Raw genomic sequence first — 12231 nt, 5'->3', positions numbered from 1 at the left:
AATGTCCCACAGGGCCACTGCTTTAGATTACGCTAGTAATTGTATTTCCTTGTATGTTTTACTACCTGGTCTTCAATTGACTTATGATCAGTTTCTTGGAGCCAGGAACCCAGCAGAACGCTGTCATCATAATGGCAGAGGGATCGAAGGAGGGAGGTCGTTGTGTTGGCTGAGTTGTCGGTCAGAGTGAATTCTGCTACAAGTTCTCTGAGAAGTGCATTGAAAGATCCTAAGACAGAGAACATCAGAGCAGATTAAAATAATAATTGTCATGTCCACAAAAATCAGCACCGTGTTTACCAGGAAGAAAGTTAGCTTCCGTCCCTTTGTAAACGAGCCATACTATTTTCTTTTCCTTTCTTCTCTCCCTCCCTCTTTCTCCTTCCCTGTGTCCCTCCCTCTCATTCTTACCAAGACAGGCAGACCTTGATGTCCTGAGCTCAAGTGACCCGAGACTACAGTTACATACTATAATACAATTCTCATTCTAAAATTTATATTAAATATTTTAATGTTGATTTCCCCCACAACAGTTCTGAGGTGCCAGGGACTTCATGGGTGTTAGGCAGGTGTTCTCCCATTAGGCTAGATCTCCCAGTTCTTTATTTTTATTTTAAGCACAGTGTATCACCAAGGCTAGCCTTAAACTCAGGCTGTGACCAAACAGGTCTTAAACTCATGACCCTAGTGTCTCAGCCTTTCAAGTAGCTAAGATTACAGGCCTACATCACTAGACCTGGCATGTACCAGTTTTAACATACAATAATGGTATTCTCCTATTTGTTACGATATAATGCAGTTTGAGTCCAAACTAAAAGTAACATAAAAATGCAAAGAGTGACCAGAGCCTTTATTTCAACCATATTTTATGCTATATGACACTATTAATTGTCCAATACATGCAAATACTGAATAGTTTTAGCTACCAAAGTAACTAATAGTCTTAGTTACCAAAGTTTTAGAACCAAAGTTCGTGGGCTTAACAGTATTAGAGAGAAATTACTGGTTTGGTATTACTTTATATACTTCATTTCTACTAAGTAAACTATTATTCTCCCATGATGGACACCTAAATTATTGGCTCTGTTACAAAATATATGGAGTAATTGGGAATGGTAATTTAAAAACAGACTCTGAGGGTAAATCAGCTGGGTCTGAATCCAAACTCTGCTGCTTACCAGGTAACACACAGGCAAATGTTCTCTTCACCTAAGAGTCTTCATCTACAAAAGAGGTGTTTGACCTCTTAAATTGGGCTAGCATCAGACCAAAATAATAATATACATAAAGAACTTGGAATGGGAGCCAGAATATGATTTAAAAATAAACAAATATGAATATATGTGAGGAAAAGCTTTGAGGGGGGAATCCTAGTCAGAACTTCAATACTATGAAGAACCGAGAAGCATACTGAAGCATTCTTGTCAGACACTACACATTTTATTTACCTTCATAAGTTTTTGGAGGTAATAAAGCCAGGATGTCATAAAGTCTTAACCGGACCATTGCGGCGCTAGCTTTCAGATGGGCCCCGTGGGCCTTAATTACAGAGGGGATGCTGCAGTATGGAAGGTGAGACTCGATCAGTCAGCTGTCAGAGCAAGCGGCACTCAGCCGTGCACTGAAATGCTTCCAGAGTACTCTGATAAGATAATCTGGTTTCAGTTAGTTTTGAGACCAATAATAATAAAATTAACAGAAACACTTCAGGATACAATGCTTTTTAAACCACACCATTAATACAGCTTTTAAATTCACTTTACAAAATACAGTTTAGATGCTTTCTATATGAATTAAGAAGTACAAAAATGCTAACTATATTTTCATCGATTAATATACAAAATTCCTGTGAGGACCAGATTTTGAATCATTCAGTACACACATTCATGCTGGGTGGGCATGGTGGCACATCTGAAATGTTAACACTTGGGAGGCAGACACAGAAGATGCTCAGAGCAAACTGGCTAGCAAGACTAACAGCACTGGCAAGGAGCCCTGAGTTCAAGAGAGAGTCCTGGCCTCAGCTCAACATATAAGGTGAAGAGTGACCGAGGGAGGGATCCTACGTCAACCTCTGGCCTCCACACATATGTACATGTGAGCATGCATACATACATGCACACACCACAAACACAAGATATTAACTTCATCCAAACTGTTTACTTACTGTGACATCATGGTCATGGCACATTCGATAGGAGTCATTAATTTCCTAATTGCATCTTCTGTTAAGAGCTCAGGACAATGTGCAACAAAACTCCTCATGGCTAGAGAAAAATTTTTAAAGATTTAGAGAAATCTTCACGAGCCTAAATAAATGCTAAGCATTATAAAGCGGTAAGGACATCTACAGTTCTCTAGCCGGGCGGTGGTGGTGCATGTCTTTAATCCCAGCACTTAGGAGGCAGAGGCAAGTGGATCTCTGTGAGGTTGAGGACAGCCTGGTCTACACAGTCAGTTGCAGGACAGGCTTCAAAATATAGAGAAACCCTGTCTACAAAAAACAAAGCACATCTACAGTTCTCAATTACTGTAAAATGGAAGGTGTGTCAAACCAAAGAAAAGCCAGGAACAGCTACAGAGAAAAATCATCCGAAAAGGAATGGAAAATAGAAATGGAGGGAGGAAGCTATGTTAGGAGGTTCTGAGTAGGAATTCAGATGACTACAAAGAAAGCAGGTTGAAGGCTTGATAGGAGTGAACAGATGGTCTATGGAGGAATAGCTATGCCAGCATGCCTCAGATATGCAGGAGCACGCTGGCAGCCCTGTCTGCCCGACCCTTAAGTGTCTCTCTCCAACTGTGGGGAAAGAAACTTTTTTTTTTTATGCTAGGAGAAACCAAAGCAGAACAGAAACCCACAGAAATTCTAGTTCCCAAATAAATAATCAGGAACCTGCTGTATCCACCTATATGGAATGCTGGGGTTTGAACAAATACTAACAGCTACACACCAGGGAACAATACCAAGAACAGTGGTTTCATAATGCAAGAAAAGGTAGCTTCAGTTAGCAGATAAGCTTGTTTCTGTGTTGGACGTCTGATGTGTGCCTGCAACTACTGGGAATAAAGGACACAGGTCCCAGCGCCTGACCTGACATGTCATACTTCTCAGGTCTTGGCTTCATTTGCACCGCATAATAGCAACATTCCGGCTACTGTTGTGATGCTGGTTTTCTATTAGTAGCAAACTGGACTTATTTATAAAGTTTCTGTAATCTAAGAGTCCACATATTAAACAACAGATATTAAAATAAAAACTTAAAGTGATTCTTCCATTACTTATAAATATTTTAGTGACAAAAAAAATCACTAAATAGTAATATAAAAATATTCTGAAAGTGCTTTCCATGTTTTCAGTTCTTACCACATAAAGCTCCAGCACGTCCTTCCAATGTTACCTGCCAGGTAAAAGAATCTCCCCGGGCCTTCTCAGCCTCCAGTTCCTTTAAGGAACGGGGGAACACGTTTCGCCACAATAGCAACATCTTGGGGAGGTGGTAACGAACAACAGACGGTCCTAAGCAGCAAATAAAGAACACAAAACTGCAATTATGATATATACAAAAACAAAAGTCAAAGAAAGCATTCACTGAGTAAGATGACGCAGGCCTGTAATCCCAGCGCATGGGATGTGGAGGCTGGAAACAAGGCAAGCATCAGCTACACAGGAGTCTGAGGCCTGCCAGGGCTACCACGAGACCCTGTCTCAACAAATAAAAAGCACCAAAACCAAAACCAAACGACCAAAGAGAACAACAGAAGCGGAAGAGGAGCAGAGTCCTAATAAGTGCTCTCAACACCTCTGTCATCTCACTCTGTCTTTTATGCTTAAAATTAACTTTCCTTTCAGAATGCTTTCATCCACTGGGTAAAGTACCAAAACATAATAAAAATTACTTTAAAAGTGTTGGTATTTTTAGTATCTATGTGTACAAGATGTTATTAAAATTTACCTTGAATACATTAAGAATACTGTGTTCTATAGTATCCATAATATTTGGTGAAAATTTTCCATAAACACATGTGAACATGAACATAGACACCTACTCTCACACATACAAGTACATGCTCCTCCATTTGTGGGCAGTGTGAGTTAGCTACATGGAGAAACACAATATTTACATTCCTAAGATATTCATTAAAATGAACCAATAACATACTTAACATAAACTTCTGGAAAAGAGCTAGCACTTTTTCTTCAGAAAGCAGGTCAATATAGTGCCCAGGGGACAGACTTTAACTTCTTAGTGTACGCACACCCACTTTGCGGAGCGAGCGGGAGAACTAAGAGGCAGCTCTAGTCATGGCTGTAATACGCACTTCTGTCCCGTGCACAAGGCTAGACTTTGCACCTAAGATTTATCACAGTGCTCAGGAAAGTGAAGCAGCACCAGGACCGCAGAAACAGGACTTCTCCACTACTAAAGCCATGACTCCGCTCGGGCAGTCCCATTTCCCCCCATAGTCTCACCCACGACTCTGCTCGGGCAGCCCCATTTCCCCTGACAGTTTCACTCCTTCAATGACTTTAAACTCGTTAAATAAACCATGACTATTCTTTTGGGAAAGGTAAAACTTTAGAAAAGTTGAACTAAAAAAGTAATTACTGAAAAGAAATATCAACTCCTGAATAATAGATAATACATCTTTATCATTTTTAACCTCATTCAAAGACTAAATACTTTTAAATTAAATCTGCATTAGGGCCACTGACAGCTAGAGAGTCAGCCAAGATGCTTATACCTAAAGTCATGAGTGCTCCAAGCAGAAGCCAGCCAGCTTGGGTGCGCTGCAGAGACAGCCTGCTGTTTTGAGCAGCGGTCCGTAACAGGTCTTCAGCAATACTGACTACCATCTGCAAGAGAAGTCGGTGAATAAGCAATAACAAACAGACAGCTTGTGAATGTTACTAAACCGGCTGTCCCTTCCTGCTCTTGCGAGCATATTTCCAGAGCTGCCTGATGGAATGCTACTCTGCTCCGGCACCAATGGCTCCTGACGACCCAAAGTGTGCTGGGTAGAGTAATCGCTGGAGTCATGCTGCCCAGTTTCATCCTGACCCCACCGCAGACTGGCCTTCTAATATGGGCAACTTAATATCTTTGCCTTAATTCCCACCTTGTAAAACAGGAGTGCCAACCTCACCTTTGCCAGGGTTAAGTATGTCAATACAGGACTGGAACTGGTGCTAGCCAAGGTAACCACTTAAGAAACTGTATTATTTATTAGTACTAGCTATTATTCAAGAACTTGTTGAACCACTGTGAGGCATCTGCCTTCAAGCTAATCTTACAGAGCACAGAGACTAGATGGCGAAGATTCAGAGAGAATGAAGGAGAACGTAGCATACGATTAAATGATAAAATACTATTGAGTAGTGACGGGTGACGGTCGGCAAAGGAAAAACTAACACAGACCAGGTGGTTTTGGTGAGAATTCAGAAAGAAGGTTGAACCTGGGCCTGTAAACAAATAAGCTGAAGTTTTATAGAGAGAACAAGAAATTTTCCTGTAAAAAGGCCCAAAAGCTGACAGGGCATGAGAAAGATCAGGAGGTTAATCTGAGCAGAACAGAGGGAATTGGGAATGAAGAGGCAGACCACAGATTATGTGATCCAGTTCTCTGTCAACCAGATAGAATACTGTATTTTATTCTGCATATCAGGTAGCCCCTTAGGAACACCAAAGGGAAAAGGTGTGGGGAACACGGGAGACCGAAGTTCAAGGAGGAAAAACCAATAAGGAAACAATCAAATTGAAAAGGTGACAAAGTCTCGAATCCTCAAGTAGCAGCTGGACAGAGGTCTAAGTGTGACAGAAAGGAGAGCTTAAAACTGAAGCCTGTACCTGCCCTGATGTGGGATTCCCCTCTGTATGCTGGGAATACCATTGGTGAATAAAGAAACTGTCTTGGGCCTGCAGAGAGCAGAATAGAGTCAGGTGGGAAAAACTAAACTGAATGCTGGGAGAAAGAAGGCTGAATCAAGAGAAGCCATGGAACCGCCACAGGGGACAGACACTAGCCCTAAGCCGGAACCTTGCTGGTAGGCCACAAGCCTCGTGGTAAAATATAAAATAATGGAAATGGGTTAATTCTAGATGTAAGAGCTAGCTAATAATATGCTTAAGTAATTGGCCAAGAAGTGACTTAAATAATAGTTTTCTTTCTGATTATTTCAGGAGTCTGGGTGACCAAGAAGTGAACAAGCAGCCTCCTTACAACACTGCCCAAGTTAAACTACAAACAATATTTACACATACTTAAGATTCCTAGAGAAGAGGACAGTATTATACACTGTAATATGTATATACTAGCAAGTAAGAAAGTAGTATATAGGATGTATGGCAGTAATATGTGCTATGTATATATGTATGTATTAGTATACTACTAGACTATACAGAGTATGTACTATGATAGTAGTATACACTATGTGTATATATACTATGTATGATAGCACTATATGCTATATATATAGTAGTATACTACATAGAAAATATACTACAGAGTATGTGCTATGATAGTAGTATACACTGGAAAGAAAAGGAGATAATGGCTTATTAAAACAATTTAATTTTTAATATTTTAAGTACTAAATATGGCTATAGCTTATTCTCTGACATTTAAAAACAAGCAATGTAATTATATTATTTTTAAAAACTGAAAAAACACCAGGCACAGTGACACTTAACTATAGTCTAGTTACTCAAGAGGCAGAAACAGGAAGACTGGCGCTCAAACAACACACACACACACACACACACCATCTGTCTCTCTCTCCAAAGTATACTCAAGAACTCAAGAAATTGGTCATCAAAAGAACAAATAATCCGATAAAAAAATGGGGTACAGACCTAAACAGAGAACTCTCAACAGAGGAATCTAAAATGGCTGAAAGACACTTAAGAAAATGCTCAACATCCTTAGCCATCAGAGAAATGCAAATCAAAACAACTGAAATTTCATCTTACACCTGTTAAGAATGGTCAAGATTAAAACACTGATGACAACTTATGCTGGAGAGGTTGTGAGGAAAAGGGAACACTTCTGCACTGCTGATGGAAATGCAAGCTGGTACAACCCCTTTGGATGTCAGTGTGGCGATTTCTCAGAAAATTAGGAAACAATCTGCCTCAAGACCCAGAAATACCACTTTTGGGTATATATCCAAAGGATGCTCAAAGGTGCCACAAGGACATGTGCTCAACTATGTTCATAGCAGCACTATTTGTCAAAGCCAGGAACTGGAAACAACCTAAATGCCCCTCAACCAAAGAATGGATAAGAAAAATGTGGTATATTTACATAGTGGAGTACAGCACAGCAGAAAAAAAATAAGGACATCTTGAAATTTGTGGGCAAATGGATGGATCTAGAAAACATCATTTTGAGTGAGGTAACCCAGACCCAGAAAGACAAATATAGTATGTACTCACTTATAAGTAGCTTTTAAACATAAAGAAAAGAAAAACCAGCCTATAACTCACAACCCAGAGAACATAGACAATAATGAGAACCCTAAGAGAGACATACATGGATCTAATCTGCATGGGAAGTAGAAAAAGACAAGATCTCTTGCTTGAGTAAATTGGGAGCATGGGGACTATGGGAAGGGGTAGAAAGGAAGGGGGAGGAAGGGAGCAGAGCGGGGAAAAATATAACTCAATAAAAACTATATATACCAGAAATAAGGGTTATGAGTTTTAAATGATTATTACATAGCTGTTTTTCTTCTAAAATAAGTTATAACATGATACTATACACAGATAAAAACCTATTATTCCTAGGAGGACTAACTGTCTAATTTCAGTTAGGGTCTGCTAACTACAGTCCACATTTCTAATTGTCATCTGATTGCTTGGCTCAGCATTAAGGACAGCAGAGCTCCAGCAGGAACAGAGCCCACGCCAGCATGCAGACTTCTGTCATACCTTGCCTTTGGCATGAGGAATGCCCAAAGGACACTGATGCACTCCACCTAACAAAGCAGCCATCGCAAAACTGTATCCACTAACAGCTTCCGGTGAAGTCTTCAGGTTGTTGAGCCGTTCTGCACACCTATCTAGAAATGGTGTCACCTGGAAGGGCAATGCCACAGCCACACAACGCAGACACCATGCAGCAGCAAGCCGAGCAGCCATGCTTGGATGAAGAAGCACAGAAGTCACAATCTCCAAAAGTCCTGGAAAGAAAATCCCAAAACATTACTCTCTATTGAAGAAAAATGATTTCAGTATAATATAATAATTAAAATATCAGTCCCTGTAATTTCAGTTCCCTACCTTTCCCAAAAAGCACTTTTGTGGTTCATAAATAGTAGAATGCTTTAAAGGAACATATCGTGCAAAGACTACAATTACATGCAGTGAAATATAGAAGTTGAAATTAGGCATGGTAGCTCATGTCTGTAACCTCAGCACTTGGAAGCAGAGGCAGGCAGATCTTTGAGTTTGAGGACATGCTGGTTTACATAGTGAGTTCTATGCCAGTTACAGCTACTTAGATCTGCCTTCAAAAAGTAAATAAAGTTGCTATGAAGTTATACGAAAGTCTTCAGCAAAGTTTAGAAATATTTCTCACAGCTGATTTGTCTCATGAAACTTAATATTTAATTCAATATTCCTATTACTGTGAAGATGAATTTAAATACAATCCGACGATCTGCTAGTCATGATAACAAGTAACTGCGAGTTAAATCCCCATCAGAACTCTAATCTGAAACACTCCAGCAGGCCCTGGAGGCCGCACCTATGGACGCTTCCTGAATAAGAGGAGAGGCGGTGGCACTCAGGCTCTGCACCAGGCTCCCGAGCTCCTGGAGGGCACAGACCATGACGTGCTGGCTCGCTGCAATGTCTGCTGCTCCGGATTTGTTCTCACTGCTTGTATCGTTCACTACAGCCTCTGAAACACAAAATCAGGTGTTGATGTGAGCGAAATGAGCGGTGATTGTCTTTTAATCTATATGCCTCAGATCTGGTTTATACCAGCTGATTCCTATATGTTAGAAACTATGCAGTTATTGCTTAGTGGCAAACTTGTGTAACAAAATACTGATGAGTTCTTAGGGGCAGGGACTCACGTGTGGAATCCTCAGAACAACTTGCTGGAATTAGCTCTGTCCTGCCACGCTTGTTCTCGGGACTGTACTGAGGCCATCAAGCTTAGTGCCAAGCACCTTCAACTGCTGAGCTGTCTTGCCAACTCTGAACTGATATTAAAATACTGTTGAATAATTCACAACAATGCTAAAATCCATACTGTATAGGTGTGTTGCTTCCAAGAATACAACTTAGGAGGAGCAGGAATTCACAACGTTTTGCACAAGCAGACTCAGATACAGGGATGGACCTCATTAGTAAAGCACTTGCCTTGCATGCTTGTGGTCTTGAATTCAATCCCTAACCCCACAGAAATCAAACACAAACCACCAACAAAACAGATTTGGGGGTAAAAGACTTAGGTTCTAATAGCAACTGCATGTAAGTTCTGTGACAGGCATGCTACTCCATGTTGCTGTGTCGAGTTCCTCATCTGTAAGGGGACTTCCTTACCTGTGTCAAAGACTCTTGTGTTGACACCCTTAGGTTAACAATGCATACACAGCACTCAACCCATCCTGCTACAGAACACATCAGTGAGCATAAGTAGCTGTCATTACTGTTATTACTGCTGCTTCAAGTGCTCCAAAATACTGGAGGCCTCGCTGTCAAATTACTGACAAGAAAGCAGATTCAAAAGGGAAGTGAGCTTAAATTTACTGAACACTCCTCCCTGTTCCCACTTGCCTTCAAGTCTCTTCCTAAAACCTCTCAGTAGCCACTAGAATTAAAATGTATTTCATGTGAGACAACTAAACATGTACTAATTGAGAGTACAGTCTGGCTCACAAATCCCTGCCTGATGTAAACATGTTGCTGCTTAATTCAGTAATTAGGATTGTTAAGGTCAAATAGCTAGTCTATAGTCATATCATTAATGCCAACCACTTAACACAAGGCTCCTGGCACTGAAACACTTGAAGGAACATGGGACTCTTTCCCCAGTTGTGAATGTAGGGTAGATTATTACTTAGGTATACCTAAGAATACCTCGTTAATTCAAAAACCCTTTCATTAATAATCTTCAGTTATCTCTATGCACTTAAAAAGTTTGTTAAGCTATTAAAAACAACAACCAAACTGTACATTTACTTTGTTAACATTATAAGACAATTAAGTGATTATATATACTGATTATATTTAGTTAGATCCTTATTTTCAAAGACCTCCTGGGGCAATACAATTTGCCTCACTAAAAATTAGTATCTATTTCCAGTGGTGATAAAACTAAAGTGTCTTATACATTTCTAGGTGGCCTTACTTAGGCAGGAACTTTGTGCCATTCATTTCAGTCCTGTCACTGCTCTTCATGGCTCAGATATTTAATGTTATCTATGGAATGACCCCTTTCTCCAGGGCTACAGCTGAGTGGAAGGGGTAAGGTTTAAGTCCTGTAGCACAGGAACGTAACTAGGCAGAGACAACCGTGTACTACAGAACAGAACAGCTGGGAGAGAGGATGTCAAGAGTTTCCCGCAGAGAGGGTTCACGTATGGGGTGGTGGACAAGCCACGTGCCCTGATCTGAGCATGACGTGTGAATAATAAACACTAAATTGTCACACTTTCATGGGTTATATAAAATTATATCTAAAGATGATTTCTTAAAATTATTGAACTTTTAAAATATATCATGCAAGGGGCAAACAGTTGTCTGTAATTATTACTCTCTACGTCTTCAGGTTAAGTCTATTAGAGAAGTGAAAGAAAAACAACAAAAATATATTTTTATATAGGAGACTTCAAGCAGAAAAATGACATCAGATAATCTCACAAAGATAAAAAACAACACAGTAGTGTATTCTGGGAAACTTAGAAGTAGCACAGGCACAAGGAATGAAACCAAAACCCAAACCTTACCAACATGCCACTCATTTTTAAAACTTGGTTTCAATACAATTATGTGCTGCTTTAATATTTTTTTAAAGTACTCAAAAAAAAAAAAAAACCTGACTATGAGGAGCTGGGGCAAAGGCTCAGAGGACAAGGCTAGTCCCAGCACTCACGTGGTGGCTCACAACCATCTGCACCTCGAGGTCCAGGGGACCTGAGCCCCCTTCTGACCGCCACGGGCACCAAGCATGCACATTGTGCACATGTGTATTTTCACACAAAACATTCCCTCATAAAATGAGTTAATGTAATATAAAATTCATTTTAAAATTACTATGAAAAACAGTCCCAAAAGATACAAATCAACCAGAGATGTCAGTAGATACAAATTAACCAGAGATGTTAGTATTTATTAAGAATAAAAACCCTAGCACTTACAAGACTGAGGGAGGAAAACTGAAAGTTTGAAGTCAGGCCGGGACACATAGTAAGACCCTATCCAAAGACAGAAAGGAAGGAAGAAAAGGGGGAGGGAAGAAAGGAGGGGAACGGGGGAGGACACTAAACTACATGGCTAGGGTCATCAGCATCACACACGGTGACAACATTTTCACTTACCCACTGCTTTCATCTGTTTTCCAATAGCCTGGCAGATTTCCTTGGCAGCTGCTATCTGGGCTTTCTCGCCCAACAAACTGCCCACAGTGGCTCTCAGGATGAAGGAGACACATCGCCTTGAGTACACAGCATCCACATGTGTTTGTGTTGCTCGGGGATGGGAAACCAGATCAAGCACGTGTGACAAAAATGTGGCAAAGCTACGCTCCAGCCACTGACCACCCAATGTTGTCACAAAAACAACATATGCCTATAAACACATTAAGACACAGCCTTAGATTCCTCTGGGCAAATGAACAGAAGCACAGAAACAATGATAGCAGCATACAAAAAAGTTATACTTGAGATTAAGGCATAGAAAAGTTAAATTTCCTGACATCCTTGCTCGTGTTCTCCCTCCATCTGCTTCTCATTGGGACCTTGGGAGCTCAGTCCAGTGCTCCAGTGTGGGTCTCTGTCTCTATCTCAATCCATCACCAGATGAAGGTTCTATGGTGATATGAAAGATATTCGTCAGTAATGCTATAGGATAGGGTCAGTTCAGGTTCCCTATCCTCAGCTTCCCAAGGGACTAACTGGGGACATCACCTTGGGCTCCTGGGAGCCACTCTAGGTTCAAGTCTCTTGCGAACACTAAGGTGGCTCTTTTAACTAAGATATGTGCTTCCCTGCTCCCCTAT

At 40.6% G+C, this 12231-nt stretch overlaps 1 protein-coding gene across 3 annotated transcripts in view; it reads right to left on the bottom strand.

The window, feature by feature from the left end:
- Heatr5b (HEAT repeat containing 5B) overlaps positions 1-12231 on the bottom strand; it is a 77137-nt gene that overhangs the window by 52689 nt on the left and 12217 nt on the right. For all 3 annotated transcript variants that reach the window (XM_050163509.1, XM_050163510.1, XM_050163511.1), the window contains 8 exons: positions 11552-11801; positions 8749-8904; positions 7932-8182; positions 4747-4858; positions 3368-3520; positions 2168-2267; positions 1449-1558; positions 66-229 (listed from right to left, as the gene is read on the bottom strand). In XM_050163509.1, coding sequence (XP_050019466.1) covers positions 66-229; positions 1449-1558; positions 2168-2267; positions 3368-3520; positions 4747-4858; positions 7932-8182; positions 8749-8904; positions 11552-11801 — 1296 coding nt within the window. The remainder of the gene's footprint in view (positions 1-65; positions 230-1448; positions 1559-2167; positions 2268-3367; positions 3521-4746; positions 4859-7931; positions 8183-8748; positions 8905-11551; positions 11802-12231) is intronic.

The sequence above is a fragment of the Alexandromys fortis genome, unplaced genomic scaffold (genome assembly GCF_014885135.2).
Source record: "Alexandromys fortis isolate MF-2015 unplaced genomic scaffold, M_Fortis_MF-2015_v1.1 scaffold_136, whole genome shotgun sequence".
Classification (NCBI taxonomy): domain Eukaryota; kingdom Metazoa; phylum Chordata; class Mammalia; order Rodentia; family Cricetidae; genus Alexandromys; species Alexandromys fortis.
Note: the sequence above shows the minus strand (reverse complement) of the source record. Positions and strands in the feature narration are given on the sequence as shown.